Source organism: Lithobates pipiens, unplaced genomic scaffold, assembly GCF_037356315.1.
Source record: "Lithobates pipiens isolate NorthernLeopardFrog02 unplaced genomic scaffold, aLitPip1_a1.2 Scaffold_18, whole genome shotgun sequence".
Lineage (NCBI taxonomy): Eukaryota > Metazoa > Chordata > Amphibia > Anura > Ranidae > Lithobates > Lithobates pipiens.
In genome coordinates, this window is record NW_027507758.1 from 30736379 (window position 1) to 30754499 (window position 18121).

The 18121-nt window shown below is 42.9% G+C and overlaps 1 protein-coding gene across 8 annotated transcripts in view; it reads left to right on the top strand.

The window, feature by feature from the left end:
- Window positions 1-18121, top strand: part of CCDC88A (coiled-coil and HOOK domain protein 88A) — a 325195-nt gene that overhangs the window by 174371 nt on the left and 132703 nt on the right. For all 8 annotated transcript variants that reach the window (XM_077485516.1, XM_077485518.1, XM_077485521.1 and 5 more), the window contains exons 14-15: window positions 2725-2862; window positions 10083-11153. In XM_077485516.1, coding sequence (XP_077341642.1) covers window positions 2725-2862; window positions 10083-11153 — 1209 coding nt within the window. The remainder of the gene's footprint in view (window positions 1-2724; window positions 2863-10082; window positions 11154-18121) is intronic.

The following is an 18121-nucleotide window of genomic DNA, read 5'->3' on the forward strand; positions in this document are numbered from 1 at the left end:
AAACGTGTTGGACAGTCTAAACCCCCACTGCTGAAGACCATGAAGCAAGTTTCTTTGGCAGCTGGTTACTTTGTGCCTATGTACAACTACTGGTAGCCAGTGCAATTTCCACAACACTACACAGTCACAGCAATTTAGGGTTTTTACTCTCAAGTCAGCAGGACAGCTGCCACCTTCCAACTTCCTCCAGACACGGTCCAGTAAGTGAGACAGCCTTTCTCCAGACCAGATCCCTTGTGGTGAGGTCCTACGATCAGTTTCTAAGCAGATCCATTCAAGCCCTTAGCCCTGACACCACTGAGGCCTCTAGGGCAGCAGCCCCTCAGGCTCTGGAACCCTCCTGGGGAAAAGGAACCCAACTCTCTAGTGCCTCAGACTATTTATAACCCTTCCATCCCCTTCTGGACACTCTTCTTCGGGAATTGACTAAAGCATGATTAATATTTTGGCTGGTTATTTGGATCTCCTACCCTAAGCTCTAGAATGGCCCTTTTACCCAGGAGGAACACCTAAAATAGTCTTCAGGTTTTGCTGAACCCTTACTGAAACCAATTCATTTGGGGTAAATGGCAAAAATACCCCCTGCATTGGTGGTCAATAGATTGCTTCTTACATTGGTGGTCAGTGGAAAGAATGCCCCCCTTGCAGACAACTATAAAAATCAGTGGTGTAAAGCTGATGGCTTTGCCAAGTGGTGTCAGCCCTGTAATTATGTAGGCATCATCAAATTAAAGGTCAATAAGCCACCGCTCGAGGAACCTTAGAAGCTTCTTCCACATGCAGAGAGTAACAATCAAACTTCTAGCCTGTGATGCCCTGAACAGGCCAGGCCAAATGATCACTGCTCTCTTGATTGCAGAAGGAGCCAGAAACTAAGTTTATGCTAGGGGGGTGCTACACAATCCTATGCAGTATCATTTTGGGTATTCTGATGGCTGCAGGTGCTGACCGTTAGATTAGAATAGCTGGCAGATAAGGGTCCTTCATCCATGCTATTTAGCTTAGATGGGGGAAACAACTTCTTGAGAGATCTTGCAGTGTATGGCCAGCTTAAATCTAATTGGGTGATCAAAGTGAAAGCAGAATTCCAACATATTTTGAAAATGCTAGCAAAGCTTAGTATATGCAAAAATAAATCTAATATGGATCTGTGGTAGTTTGCTAAAATTCTTGCTAGTGTGTAGTGATTTGTTTTTTGCTTGTTTCATTTATTTTGAAGTCTGCTATCTATACAATTAAAAAAATTACTATTAATTCGAATAATAGTGTTTCGCATGCGTGTTTCATAAAATAATAATCATTGATATTTTTTAAGCAACATCGGTGCTTATAGAAGTCAGTGTAGCGAGCTCCTGGAGCCCCTGAGGCCTAATGGTGACCTCCAGGGTTAGAGCCAGCCGAAATCTTCTGTCTAGCGTGGGTCTCAAGGCATGGCGGGTGTGATGCAAGGTGGATTAATGGGCGCCAGGCCCTTCTTGAATGCAAAGAGATTTATTGTCTCTTGAACAGAACTATGGGAGAGAAGGTTGGGTCCAGGACACCCTTAAGTAGATGCAATGTTAATTAGTAGACTCCGAGACTTCTATAGGGAGACAGCCATGCAGGGAAGGGCATCCAGCCAGACACCACATCTGCATGAATAGGACCGCTGTCTCCTATGGCAACCATCTTGAAACCGTTTCTAACAAAGGTTGTAATGAACTTCTTTGCTGAGTCTGAGCTCCCAGTCTATCACTTAGACTTGCTGATACACTGCCACTGGATGTCCTGAGCTCTTACAATCTTCTCACTCAGTATCTTCCTTAAGCGTCACCCCCGCGTCCCTGCTGGGTCCCTTGCTTGACACGCACAGATACTCCTCAAGCGTCACCCTGCTAACCTGCTTGGTCCCTGGTTTGGCACACAATAATGCTCTGTCAACGTCGCCTCGACTGGCTGGGTCCCTTGCTTGGCATCAGCTGAAGTTTCCCAATTCTTCACCATCCCCGGTTGGTGAGAATACTGCTCTAGTACTTCCGCTACTCACAGTGGTCCCTGGTAATAAGGTGGATGGTCCCTTAGTGACATCAGCTTCCTCTCTACCTCCGACCATGGCAGGTTCTCCAGCCAGCAGAACCATTACTTCTGGTTGGACTGCAAGCCGCAATTCCAACAATACGCCGCTCTCCTGCTTCTGGATAGGCCCTCAGACAGCTTAGCAGCCAAGTGTCCCAGGGATAGGCCTCAGGTGTCTGGCCTAGCAGCCTGGAGCAATACAACACATGTCCACCCAAACAGCCGCCCAGGTGGCACAGAGCCCCGATCACCTGACTCCACGCAAATAAACAAGCTCTCCCAGCAGGCCAAGGGACCCACGAAAATCCCTGCCCATTGGCTGAGACACCCCATTCATTCCTAATCTGTCCTTGCAATGCCCTTGTCTTATCTAATGTCACCAGATACCTGAACATCTAGTGAAAAAAGAGAGAAGTGCAGCAATTCCAGAATTAGGGGGGAATTAATTGACCTCCTATCAATTGGCCGAGGCAACTATCACTTGGCAGATACATTTAATAGCAACCCTGTCTAAACATCAGGGTGCTAAATCAGCAAACAGTTCCCGTGGAGGTCATTTTTTTTTTCTACTGTTGTTTATGGTGTTTAACATTAATCTTCAGGACTGAGTAGGAGGCTTTACAAACTATAAAAATTTTACACCTTTTCTTCTTCTTTTTTTTTTTCCAGCTTGAGAAAATAGAAGCGGAGCTAATTCATGAGCGTCTGACCATTGGGAGCAGCCAACAAATGAGCGATGACCTTATGAAGGAAAAATCGCAGCTGGAGAAGATCATAGAAACGCTGCGTGAGAATTCCGAGAGACAGGTAAGAAGGTGACGCTCGCAGTTCGGATGATGTCCTCGCTCGCAAATTGAATAAAGGAGAAAAACATAATTTACCTTCTTTCTGCAGACTATCACTGCTAATGGGGCTCATTGCTTTAGTTCCTCTTAATCCTGTTAATGATAAATGGACATTCGTCACCCTCCTTTGCTGGTGCCATATGGCTTCCTTCAAGGGCTTAACTACTGTAAATGACCAGAGTCTTAATTGTCAGTCTCCTTCTAATGAGTGTTTAGACTTTCAAAGGAAATGCACAGTATTTTTAATGGGGTGACCACAGGGGGTGAGATCCCATCAAACACTCTGGGCACCAGGAGATCTGCCTATCTTTGCTCAAATCGTGTAATACCTCCGCCTTTTTGTGTAGCACATGCATGAAAAAAGCTTTTCTTTTCTTTACCAAAATCCTCAGTGTGCAGTAAGGACAAATTTTTAGGGTTGATTTACTAAAGGCAAGCAGACTATGCACTTTGCAGTTGCACTCATTTTCTCCAGAGCTTAGTGAACGTGGTAAAGCTCTGCTAATTTCCATCATCTAATCCTGTGCAAGAACAAAAGCCTTTTTTTTTTTTTTTCCTTGCACCTGATTCTTTTCAAAGTTAAGCTTTACCACATTACATTTACTAAGTAAAAGAAGTACACCTGCGCTTGCAAAGTGCACAGTCTATTTACCTTTAGTAAATCAACCCCCATGTGACACTTGTTTCAGTTCCAAATACATTCTCAAAGAGTAAAGGGTGTGTAAACCCTTACATATATCCACTGAGGTGACTGGCCTCAGGTGACACAGAGATGAAACCAATCTTCCTATGTAATTTGTACCTGTTTATCTGCAGTCCTCTCCTCTAAAGCCATTCAAAGTCCAGAATTTACACAGCATTTCTGAGCTTCAGAAGGCAGGGGGCTGGGATTTGACGTCGCACGCTGCACCCCAGATAGCAAGCAATTGAGCTGCAAGTTTTAAAATGACTTGCTAAGTTATTGTTAGACTTGCCAGGTTGCACAATTACAGCAAGTCTGCATTGCGTGACTCAAGATCAACTTTCTTTGCAAACATTCTGCAGGTCTGCTGCAAGTTCTGGATCAGTTATGTGGTGTAATAGTCCTCCCACCACAGGCATTGCTCCCAACTGTCCCTGATTTTGAGGGACTGATTTGGAGCAATGTCCCTCTGTCCCTCTTCCCCCCCCTCATTTGTCCCTCATTTTGGTCTGATCTATATAGCAGTATACAAAATGCACTTTTTATCTTTCAAAAAAGTGTTTCCCTGTGCTAAACCTCTCTTCCAAATTCTGCATTTGTACATTTTAAAAGCCAATATAAAGGAATAGTAGTGGTAAAAAAAACGCCCTTGGGGATTTAATTAACCTTTTTTTGGGTGTTAATTCTCCTTTTAGGGGGTGTGGCAGGGTGTGCGTGTCCCATGCCTACATACATTTGCTGGTAGGTGTCCCTCATTCCCATCTCAAAATGTTGGGAGGTATGCCACAGGGGTCATGGTGACTTGCAGAGCTCTTGCTGTAAACTCACCACTGAAACTTTGCTCGTGCTAGAGACTTGCAAATTTTCTACGAATTGTAAAAGTGTCGACTCGAATTTCTGCTTAAAGTGCTCTGCAAGTGTACAACTTGCCAGTGAAAATGTGCAGCAAGTTAACAAGACTTACAATTCAAGACTGCCACACATTTGTGCCAAGCTGTCCTTGCTATCTGGCACAGCATAGAACTGAGGGCTTGGTGTAATCTGGGGCCTGAGCGAAGGGAATGGACACACAATCCCCGTGCACAGTCTTATAGTGCAACATGCAGAGCTGAAGCTGTCGGTCACCTGTTGTATACTGGAGTGGGTTGATGGCAGTCTCCCAGGATTGTCTGGTGTTGGCATAATGCCATAGACCAGTGATGGCAAACCTTGGCACCCCAGATGTTTTGGAACTACATTTCCCATGATGCTCCACTACACTGCAGAATGCATGAGCATCATGGGAAATGTAGTTCCAAAACATCTGGGGTGCCAAGGTTTGCCATCACTGCCATAGACTGTCAGAAGTAACCCATGCAGGCAGCAGAGGAATGAGAGAGCAGACCGAAATCACACTAGGTGCTTTGGATAGAGGCAAGTACACACTATAGAAGTATATGATTTTGTTTATTTGTCATCTCAGAGGTTTACAACTACTTAAAACCAACACAAACTGTAGCTTGTATATTTTGGGGTTTTGGTACAGTTACCAGGAACGTCTCACCTTGTGGCTAACACTAGTCAAGTTCCATCGACTAAATTCTCCAAAGAAGTGGATAAAGAATTCAGATATTGCTAAATTAATGGTTGGAGGGGACATTTTTTAAATGGGTCCACAGAGGGGCAATTATAGTGTGTGGAAGTGCTGGGGGTGCGGATGAATGGTTGCAGCAGTACTTGTTATGGCGTCGGAATCATTGCATATGTTGATGTACAGATATCATCTTATGCTTCCTGCTATCCTGTCCACCCAACTTCCTGACCATCTTAAAAGCTAACAGGAGTCCTGGTTAATGACTCGGCATTACTGATGACCAAAATAGGCCTCGAATGACAGATTTATAATGGTCCCAATGAAAAAAAAAAACTGGCGCTTTGATGTGAGTTCTAGACATGTGCACTGACAAGAAATGTGTTCGTTTTCGTTTAATTCGTTTTTTTGCTTTTTTCGGAAATTCGGATTTTCACATTTCCACATTTTCTAATTTCCGAATTTTTGAATTCTGAATTTTGGGATTTTCGGATTTCAGAAATTCCGAAATTTGAAAATAAGTAAAATTCAAACTAATAGCTAATTAATAACAACTAACTATTAAATTACAGGTATTGCAATCTCCTTTAAAATTTGGCTGTTTGTGAACATAACGAATTTCTGAAAATTAAACGAATTTCTGAAAATTAAACGAATTTCTGAAAATTAAACGAATTTCTGGAAATTAAACGAATTTCTGGAAATTAAACGAATTTCTGGAAATTAAACGAATTTCTGGAAATTAAACGAATTTCCGAAAATTAAACGAATTTTTCAAAACTCGTGAAAAAACCTAATTCAGAACTAAACAAATGCAAATGTCTAGTAAGTTCATTAAAGTAATGAGAGGACAAAAACATTAGGAGAACTTACTGGATTTGGTTAGGGTGCTCAGAACAGAAGGAGCTACTACGCTAGTGGGTACCCATCAGGTTATCAGAAAAAAAATGCACCTATTGAAGGAGCACCAGAGAATAGGACAAGAGTCCAAATTTATTTATTGGTTTAAACTAGAAAAAAATCCAATGCATTTCAGGGGTCATAAAAAACTCCTCCATTATCAGGGTTTCAGTTACAATAAGAACCTTGATTGGTCTATAGGGCTTCCCTGTCTGAATTTAGGGAAGCCAATTGCTGGATTAGAATAGCTACTGGCCAGCAGTATCTGTGTGAGCATTTAAGATAAAAACTTAGTAACAGTAGCCCTGATGAAGGGAGAGTTTCTTCTGACTCCCGAAACGCTTTGGCTTTGGCCCGGCACTCCTTCCATAGGTCCAGACTTATAATGGTAACAGATGCAGAATAAATACCATTAGCTTGTAACTGTTAGGATTCCTATAATGCACGTCCTTGTCTCTACAGCTGTTCAATGTCCAGAATGTATAAAGCTTGTCTGAGCTTTCAGAAAACATAGGGTGGAGAGCTGAAGTTACACTCTGCAAAGCTCGGTGACTATGGTTCTGATTGGAGGGGAGGGAAGTGACACTCCCCCCCCCCCCCCCCCCCACAGGAACAGCGCTGAGGCTGTCAATCAGCTGGAGCTCCTCCCCGTCACTTTTCTTTTCTCTTGGTGTCAGGAAAACTTTTCAGAAGTGATTCCTGCTGATGGCAGAGGAAGAAGGCAGCAGACAGAAATGGCACTTCAGTGCTCTGAATTGAGACAAGTACACACTACAGAGGAATATGCTTTGTTCATATTTCATGTCTGGGATTTTCAATAATTTTTAATTTTTTTCTCTTTTGTTCTAAATCCTATCATGCTGATTCACAAAATATAAATTCTAATTAAATATATTCATTCATTTAGTATTAATTTTTTGATAAAGCAGATTTTTTTCAACACGGAAATATTTGTAAAATATTTTGTGTGGCCCTTGTACTATTTGGAGATCCCTTTATTAAGAGATACTCTCCTAAATTGAAGCCTTATGCTGGCTAATCGGCCAAACCCATTTTCGAAAAAATGAACCTTCGGCCGCGAGGGCAAACGATAGGGCCATCATGTACTCACCGATAAATCGTTCAGTGGACATAAGTGAATACGTTTTTATTAATTTTTTTTACATGTACCAAGTCCAAACAATTCGGATGGCAAACACATTAAACCTTTTCAATTTATCGTTCGTTCCGCAGAAAATTTCCAAACTTGACCCTTTTTTGGCTCAAAAACGTCCCAATGATTTTGTCCCCATTAACTGGCCAAAAAACTAACAAACTGGCCAAATGACTGAATTTTGAAGATTTTTCGTATAGTGTATGGCCAGAATTAGTTTGCAATTTCTGCATTCCAACTGTAGGCATTTTAAACAAAATGTACCCAGAATTAACCTTATAAATGTAACATTTGTAGATAGTTTGCCAGTAATGCACTCCTCATTCGTTATCACCATTGATAGCATTAGAAATTGAGGCATTACTTCAGATGAGAGAATATCGGTTTTGTCATCTGTTTCAGATTATATTAGTACTTCCCAGTTCCCGGAGAATGATAACTTTGATAGACCTATCGGCTTTCTCATAAGTTATCTTTAGGTATGTGAATGTTATATAAAATGTAAATCATTTCGGACATATTAAGTGCCTATGTCACCCGACCTGCATCTGAGCAGACAACATAACGTCAGATTTGTGTTATACTGACAAAGTATTAGGTTAAGGGCTTGTAATGCATTGGCAATGGAAAATACAGTATATCCTATAATATAACCTGTTCATATCCATGCGTTATGCTGCTATGCATTATGAAAAAGTCCTGTCAGCTGCATTGAAGTGCACTGACCTACATTTTGCTATGCAGTGCAGCTCATATAGATTCATATGAATGCATCATAATGTGCATGCATTTTAGCTGTAAACCCATGCTGATTGCCATTGACAGGTCCCATATGTCACCACTGTCCATCTCCTGAACAGCCAGTGACGAAGAAGATTGGTCTTCAAATTGGGGGCTGGATGCGGCCCTTTGCTTGCCATTATTGGGCCCTTGGAGCACTTTTTTTCCCTGATACAAGACACCATTCCTACCACTGACACCAACAATGGGGCATAAATCCTGCTACTGACATCAACAACTGGGCACAATTTCTCCCAATGACACCAACCATGGGGCACTATTACCCCCCCCCCCCACATCAATGATGGGACACTATTCCATCCACTGACGCCAATGATGGGACACTATTCCATCCACTGACGCCAATGATGGGACACTATTCCATCCACTGACACCAATGATGGGACACTATTCCATCCACTGACGCCAATGATGGGACACTATTCCATCCACTGACACCAATGATGGCACCACTATTCCATCCACTGACACCAATGATGGCACCACTATTCCATCCACTGACACCAATGATGGCACCACTATTCAATCCACTGACACCAATGATGGCACCACTATTCCATCCACTGACACCAATGATGGCACCACTATTCCATCCACTGACACCAATGATGGCACCACTATTCCATCCACTGACACCAATGATGGCACCACTATTCCATCCACTGACACCAATGATGGCACCACTATTCCATCCACTGACACCAATGATGGCACCACTATTCCATCCACTGACACCAATGATGGCACCACTATTCCATCCACTGACACCAATGATGGCACCACTATTCCATCCACTGACACCAATGATGGGGCATCATTCCATTCACTGACACCAATGATGGGGTATCATTCCATTCACTGACACCAATGATGGGGCATCATTCCATTCACTGACACCAATGATGGGGCATCATTCCATTCACTGACACCAATGATGGGGTATCATTCCATTCACTGACACCAATGATGGGGCATCATTCCATTCACTGACACCAATGATGGGGCATCATTCCATTCACTGACACCAATGATGGGGCATCATTCCATTCACTGACACCAATGATGGGGCATCATTCCATTCACTGACACCAATGATGGGGCATCATTCCATTCACTGACACCAATGATGGGGCATCATTCCATTCACTGACACCAATGATGGGGCATCATTCCATTCACTGATACCAATGATGGGGCATCATTCCATTCACTGATACCAATGATGAGACAATATTCATCCAACGGACACCAAAGATGTATTGTTTACTCCCACTGATGCCAGGACAATTTTTACTCCCAATGGCCACAGCCCAGCACCCCTAAAGTCTGAAGGACCATAAACTGTCCCTTTTTTTAGAAAGCTTAGAGACCCCTGATGTAGAGAATACAGAGTGTGATCATGGGCTAAAGATATGTTGGCGCTATATAAATCCTGAATAATAATAATAATAATATAGAGCAGACTTGGTGAATATCAGTTAATGTGTTTTTTTTCCCTTCAGTGACTTGGTTCACTCATTGCTGAGAACTGAGCACTTCCATTTTCCTGTTCATTGTGGCAGTGAGCCTTATGGGGAGGAGATTGGGGGATTTCTGTACCCAGTCTTTACCTGCAGCATACAGGTGTCTATCTAGTCCTTTTATATGACCAAAAAACGAAGAACATTACATCTCCAAAGGAGTTGGTTGAGGATTGACTACAGTTATTGATTGACCTAAATGAGGCCTTAAACTGTTGTACAAGTCCTTATTGTTTAATTTTTCTACATACATTGTTAGCTGAGCAATTCAGATATGTTATTGTACACACTGTAAAGATTTATTTGTTTGAATTTGCTAGCCATAGAACATAACTATAAAGCAATGAACGTGACTTTCACCAAACCTTTACCGGTGGTGATTCCATCGCTGTCAATCACATGTTCCATGAATGTCAGATTTGCTCCTTTGAAATATACGCCCTAGAGTTCTTGTTTTTTAAAGAATGTCTACATTTATATTGGGTTTTTAACTATTGTGAACGTGTTTTAATAACAATGTAATTTAAATTAAATTCTTTCTGTTTTTGTCTCCAAGATCAAAGGGCTGGAACAAGAAAATGAGCATTTAAACCAAACCATCGCATCCCTGAGGCAACGTTCTCAGATTAGTGCTGAAGCCAGGGTGAAGGATATAGAAAAGGAAAATAAGATCTTGCATGAGTCCATCAAAGAAACAAGTAGTAAATTAAATAAGGTAGAGTTTGAGAAGAAGAAGCTCAGAAAAGAACTAGAACATTTTAAGGAAAAAGGAGAAAGAGCCGAGGACCTGGAAAAGGAACTGCATCGGGTGGAAAAAGAAAACGAACAGCTACAGAAGAAGATCACCAGTTTAAACATCGTCTGCGAAAAGGCCGAGTCCTTGGAACAAGAAAATGTCGGGTTAGAAATAGAAAACCGTAAGCTGAAGAAAACCTTAGATGGTGTCAAAAATCTCAAGTATCAGATGGAATCATTGGAGAAGGAGAACACACAGCTTGAAGAAGAGAACTTGGACCTAAGGCGGATGGTTGAGTCACTAAAGAGCACAAATATTAGAGTAGCTCAGCTGGAGTTGGAAAACAAGGAGCTGGAAAATGAGAAACAACAACTAAAGAAAGGCATGGACCTCATGAAAGCATCTTGCAAGAAAACTGAGCGTTTAGAAGTCAGTTACCAAGGGCTCGACACAGAGAACCAAAGGCTACAAAAGGCTCTGGAAAATAGCAATAAAAAGATCCAGCAGCTTGAAACTGAACTTCAGGAGCTGGAGACAGAAAATCATATGTTGCAGAAGAACCTGGAAGAGCTGAAAATCTCTAGCAAGAGGCTGGAACAGCTAGAAAAGGAAACCAAGCTTTTGGAGCAGGAGACCTGTCAGCTGGAAAAGGACAAGAAGCAACTTGAGAAGGAGAACAAAAGGCTACGCCAACAAGCCGAGATTAAAGACATTACATTGGAGGAAGATAATGTCAAGATCTCAAATTTAGAGAGGGAGAACAAATTACTTACAAAAGAGACAAATACATTTAAAGAGTCTTGCTCAAGGCTTAAAGAACTGGAAAAAGAGAACAAGGAACTTGTAAAAAGAGCGACTATTGATAAGAAAACACTAATCAATCTAAGAGAGGTAAGCCATTGGTATCCAATAATTCTACACTGTTGACATCTTAGGTAAACTACTTTTAATGGAGTATCTACCCTTGCCTAGCTAATATTACTAATTACTAATATTACTATGACTGTTAGTACATCAAGTTAGAACAATCCTCTGGCTGAGGATGGCCTTTATGTTCATTAGCCCTATGTAGTGTGAGTGCTCCAAACCGTGCCCAGGAAAAGTTAAGTGTACCGTGTCCAGCACCACTTTGAAGAGGTGGTCCCAGGCATGGTTCAGAGCTGTCCATAGATGATGGAGCACAGAAGCAGGGATCCCCATGGTCTGGTTGGCAGAGGTGATGATGTAAGTATGCCCGGGAACCTGTAGTTCTAGCCCAGAATGGAGCAACTAGTGGCATAACATGAGGATTGAGGCCAATGCCTTCATGCATATTGTAATTGGGCATAAAATATGCTTGGGAACCATGGGGGTGGGGGCTTTAGCATACAGCCATAGAAGTGATTGGCTGTACACCCTGGACTCGTGTAAATATCAATGCTCCTCTGCATCGGCATTTACCCATACATAAACGTACAGCATATTTTACCAAACACAGCATGTTGTGTTCAAGAAATTGTGGCATATGCGCGTGTGCGGGTAAACACTGATGCATAGATGCATTAGCATTTACACATGTTTAGGGGTGTACAGCTATTAACTTTTATAACACTTAACGTTAAGCTAATTGACTGCCTGGAGACTACGCTGTCCACTGTTAACTCTTTCCTGTGAAGACTGGAAGTTCATGGAAGCAGCACTGAGAGAGCCGGCAGCATTGAAAGTTGTACACTGCACTAAGAATTTTAACTAACAGTTTACTAGGGAATATTTTATTGTGCTCCATGAGTGGAACTAAGAAATGCTAAAGGGGTTTATTTCTACTTTACCCACTTGCCAACCACGCTATATCTGAATGTCTTCCAGTTCTTGGAGGGCATCAATAGACGTCCTTCCAAAACCCAGCCCCCTGTGCACCTCCTGTGGCACACATCGAGCTTGCTCTGTGACCACTAAGTCCTTTGGACAAAGCTGATTACAGATCTGGGTAAAGGTCTAATCACAGCGGCCCTTTACCATGTGATCAGCTGTGTCCAATCACAGGTAAACAGACTCACCAGTTATCAGCATTCCTTTTCTCCCACGCTGTGTCTGTGTGGGAGGAAAGAAAAGCCGATAACTAGCAAGACTGTCAGTACAGTTTTCACAATGATCAGGGCACTGATGAGCAGTGAAGCCTCATCAGTGGCCATCAGTGAAGCCTCATTAGTGAAGAAGAAAAATGACTTAGTGCAAAATGTTATAACCGAAAACATTTTATTTTGTTCGGTCTTCATTTGTTTAGAAAAAAAATGAAGAAACAACGGTGATTAAATACCGCCAAAAAGAAAGCTCTATTTGTGTGAAAAAAGCTAAAAATGTCATATGGGTAATATGTTGCATGACCGCTCAATAGTCATTTAAAATGTCACAGCGCTGAAAATTGGCCTGGGCAGGAAGGGGGTGAAAGTGCCCTGTAGGCAAGTGGTTGATGTTTCCTCTCTGCTATGTAAAATTGTCTTGTATGAGCTTGTTAATATGCCATTTGAAGAAAAGGAAAAATTGACACATTGGTTATGTAAGCCTGTACAGGTATTAGAACATGAAATGGAATATTCAGAATCCTGCATAAACTGATTTAATACAGGTTCTCTTTACATTTCCATATTAAAGGCAATACAGATTATGCAGACACTGAAGAGAACACCAGCTGTACATATTAATGTTTGCGGGATGTTTTCTGCGGTTTATGTAGCTCATCCTGCAACTCGTGTCCTGCAGTCCTCTGCACCAGTGGGTATCAACCACCAGGGCATGGGCCTCCCTTCTCTCAGGCCCTACACAGCTGCAGATCCTTTAACCTGTTTCAGTGCCTCCCAGCTCCCATATTGCCCCCCAACTTTTTATAGTAGCCCACAGTGTCTTCTTTGGTGCCAACTAGACTGCTGCAGAGCTTCCAGGCCTTCATAGTGCCCCCAACATTCAACAATGTCCCTCAGCCTACCACAGTGTGCCACAGCTTTCTCCAGGAAGATCTCCTACAGGGCCACTGAGGTCCCATTCACACAGGGCGCAGACATGCGTCTCCCGTGTAGGGCCAACTTTTACTGGTATGGGGAGGCACAGCTGTTGCGTGTATCCCTGTGCCAGCATCCTATTCATTTCTATTGGGCCAAGTGGCTGCACGGGCAAAGTTGCTGTGTCCTAATGTAACATGCAGGTGTGTGCGGGTTAGGGTCTTCTGAATGCACACAGGGATGTCTGCACCCCATGTGAATAAGCCCTATGTGTGCTGGAGCCTAACCCTCTTCACAATCCCCCCCCCCCCCCCCCCCCCACTGTGACACCAAGCCCCATCAGGAGCCTCCCAGCATTTTAAAGTGTAAGGCATGCGTCTAAATCTCCCTTGCCTCTGTGATGCTTCCTATCCGCCTATTTTAGCCCCATTACATGCGGTTACGAGGCGTTTGCGGTGCTTTCTCATAGCATAGCTCCCAACTGTCCGTGATTTGGAGGGACTGTCCCTGATTTGGACCATAGAAATCATATCCCCTCTCAAGCGTCTCCTCTCCAGAGAGAATAAGTTCAGTGCTCCCAACCTTTCCTCATAACTAATATCCTCCAGACTTATTAGCTTTGTTGCCCTTCTTTGTACTCGCTCCATTTCCAGCACATCCTTCCTGAGGACTGGTGCCCAGAACTGGACGGCATACTTCAGGTGCGGCCAGACCAGAGTCTTGTAGATCGGTAGAATTGACTTGCATGTGTAGCATTCGGCGTGCTTGCTGCCGGTCAAACGCTGCATGTCGGGTCAATTTAGTCACGCCCATGAAGGGGGCGGAGCAGGGTGTGTGTCTTATGCCTACATACTTTTGCTAATAGGTCTCCGTCCCTCCCATCTCAAAAAGTTGGGAGGTTTGTCATTGACTTGCATGTGTAGCTTTTGCTTGCCAACCTCCTCCGCTGCCTATTGCAGATTAAGTGGGGTGGTGGGTTGGGGTGGCAGTTGTCAGGTGGCAAAAACTTGGCTCAGCTGCGCATTTTTGCTGCCCACCAAACGCAAGTCAAAATGAGGCCTTAATTTAGGCCTTAAGGTTTTGGAAAAGTTTAGCACCCTTGGTCACAAATGTTGAGAACCCCTACCCCTCTATGCAGCTTTGCCCGCTCATGCTGATACCTGACTTGGATTCTATTTTCATACTGAACGCCCAGCCCGTTATACCACCTTCAGTGTGCGGCTTTTTATTTCTACAAGAACCGGAGGGAAATCCTGGACTGGAAAGGAAACCAAGCTTTGTGGTGGATTCTGAGAGGATCACATTTCCTTTTTTCAACCAGAGAAATTATTTTTTTTTTCGAGGAAGGAAGGGGAGATGACTGATGTCACATTCTATTATCTGCAGTGCCAGTTCAGATGCAGCTGTTCTGTTATTTTGTCTTTGTCAAGCCATTCTGTGCACCCCACGTGGCCCTCAGAGGAAAATAGAACAGGATGTTTTGTAGAAAATCACCACTTTGTAAATGTGAGGAGGAAAACCAAGTCATTTATTGTTTCATTAATTCGAGTGAGAATAACTTTTTTTTTTTTTTTTTTGGATAGCACAAAGATTAGAACCCCTTTCAGGTTTAGTTGCTATCCAAATTCCCTTCCAATGGTTAAACCTCTTGGAAAAAAAAAAAGTTTTGTGCCATCATGGTGCACTTTAAGACCCCTTTTAACTTAGCGTTAAAAAAAAAAAAAAGCGCCTGAAAGAAGCCTCATCTGCAATCCCAATGTGAAAGCTCGAGGGCTTTCACACTGATGCGCTGTCCTGGCAGGGCGTCAAAAAAAGTCCTGCAAGCAGCTTCTTTGCAGCGCTTTTGGAGCGGTGAATACAACGCTCCTAATGCGCCCCTTCCCATTGAAATCAATGGGAATCGCCTGCAAAATGCCTGCAATGCGCTTTTGGCAGTGGCGCTTTGTGAGCTCGTTTAACCCTTTATTTGGCCACTAGCGGGGGTTAAAAGCGTCCCGCTAGTGCTCGAAAAAAACTATGGTAAAGCGCCACTAGTTTAAGCGGCACTTTACCAGCGTTTTTTTTCGGGCGCTGACATTGTGAAAGGGCTCTTAAAGCACTTGGGCTTTCACATTGGGATTGCAGATGAGGCTTCTTTCTAGCGCTTTACAGGCGCTTTTTTTTAACGCTAAAGCGCCTGAAAAACGCCCCAGTGTGAAAGGAGTCGAAAAAAGAAATAAATATATCACACTTGTTTTCTGAGATTTGTACCCACCAACATTTGCACTTTTGTTGTACATTCTCTTTTTTTGGAATGTACAGTATTGAAATAATTAGAAATAAATGCTGAGTGTATAAAGCTTGTTATATAGGTACCCTCATCCCAAAATATAATGGAAAAATTTAGGAATGCTATGGGACAGCGGGATTTTCTTTTGGTACCGTCAAAAGACATTGACAATTATAGTATTTAAAAAATTTATTTCGGCCTCGTGTACACAGCTGCTGCTAAACGGACGTTCAGAGGCAGTTGGATACTTTTTTCAGCTGACGTTTCAGACGCCAAACGTGGCTAAATGCGGTACCGACGTTTAGGCGCGTTTTAGTTTAGAAGCAGTTTTAACCACTTGCCGACCTCTGCACGCCGATATGCGTCGGCACAATGGCGGCGGTGGGCAAATGGGCATACATGTACATCCCCTTTAGTTGGTGGGGCCACGTACAGCGTGACATGCCCGTGGGACCCGCAAACTCTATGTCCGCCAGTCTCCCGGTGATCGTGTCATGGAGCCGCAGAATGGGGAAGTGAATGTAAACAAGGCATTTCCCTGTTCTGCCTAGTGACATGACAGAGAGATCACTGCTCCCTGTCATCTGGAGCAGTGATTGCTGTCATGTGAGTTGAAGCCCACCCCCCCCCTACAGTTAGAATCACTCCCAGGACACACTTAACCCCTTGATCCCCCCCACAGTTAGAATCACTCCCAGGACACACTTAACCCCTTGATCGCCCCCTAGTGTTTAACCCGTTAACTGCCAGTGACATTTACACAGTAATCAATGCATTTTTATAGCACTGATCGCTATATAAATGACAATGATCCCAAAATAGTGTCAAAAGTGTCCGATGTGTCCGCCATAATGTCGCAATCACAATAAAAATCGCAGATTGCCGCCATTACTAATAAAAAAAAATAAAAAAAAATAATAAAAATGGCATAAATCTATCCCCTATTTTGTAGACGCTACAACTTTTGCGCAAACCAATCAATATACGCTTATTGCGATTTTTTTATTAAATTTTTTTTGCCAAAAATATGTAGAAGAATACATATCGCCCTAAACTGAGGAAAACATATTTTTTGTATATCTTTTTGGGGGATATTTATTAGAGCTAAAAGTAAAAAATGCTTATTTTTCAAAATTGTGTTTTGTTTTTTGTTTTGTTTATAGCGCAAAAAAAAAAAAAAAAACACAGAGGTGATCAAATACCACCAAAAGAAAGCTCTATTTGTGGGGAAAAATGACGTCGATTTTGTTTGGGTACAGCGTCGCACGACCGCACAATTGTCAGTTAAAGTGACGCAGTGCCGAACTGCAAAAAGTGCTCTGGTCAGGAAGGCAGTAAAATCTTCTGGGGCTGAAGCGGTTAAAGGTGCCCTATTTTATTTATTTTTTAACATTACAAAACTTAAAAATGATAGCAAATGATGAAAAACCGCAAAAAAAAAAAAAAAAATGTAAAAAATGTTTAATTACTTGTAATGCTTCATAGCTCATTTATACACCCCTAATGAGCCCATGATCCAATACACCACTAGCTTGTACATACATGTTGAAAAAATATCCTACAGACATGCGCTGCGCAATCAATGGATGAGTCCGGTAGCGATGAACTCTGGTCCTCGCACACAATTTCCGACGTCTTTCCAGCCTCATCAACAGCAACATCAGGAGCATTTCCTCACATATGCTCATCATGGGATCCGTAGTAAAAGCACCGAAATTGAGGTAGATACAAGGACACTGCTGCTCTCTCAGCTGCTGCTACTCACTCTGGTCTCACAGAATGACTGAAATAGTTGAATAATACAGTTTTTGTGCTTTGGGGGGGGGGGGGGGGGGGGGGGTCTTATGATAGCTTAAATAAACGCTCCTAGACGTCAAACGTTGATAAACGCGGCTAAACAGGCGTTTTCAAACGCCGGTTTCAAGCTGTCAAAAAAAAAAAAAATCTTTCAGAAGAGGTTGTCTCAGCGTTCCGTGTACGTTAGGCCTTGCAGTATTGTTGTATCATACCAACCTATACGCTCACCGGCCACTTTATTAGGTACACCTTGCTAGTAGCGTGTTGGACCCCCTTTTGCCTTCATTCTTCGTAGCATAAATTCAACAAGGTGTTTTGGTCCATAGTGACATGACAGCATCACATAGTTGCTGCAGATTTGTCGGCTCTACGTCAATGATGCGAATCCCCCATTCCACCACATCCCAAATTTGCTCTATTGGATGAGATGTGGTGAGTGTGGAGGCCATTGGAGGACAGGGACCTCATTGTCCAGTGATGAGATGATTGGAGCTTTGTGACATGGGGCATTATCCTGCTGGAAGGAGCCATCAGAAGATGGGGACACTGTAGGGATGGACATGGTCAGCAACAATACTCAGGTAGGCTGTGTGGGGTTAAAATGATGCTCAGTTGGTACTATTCTCTGCAATCCCGAGAGGTGGTTGTGTGTGAAAATCCCAGTAGATCAGTGTTTCTTTTAAATATTCAGACCAGCACGTCTGGCACCAACAAACATGCAACGTTCAAAGTCACTTAAATCCCCTTTCTTCCCCATTCCGATGCTCGGTTTGAAGTTCAGCAAGTCGTTTTGACCACGTCTAGATGCCTACATGCAT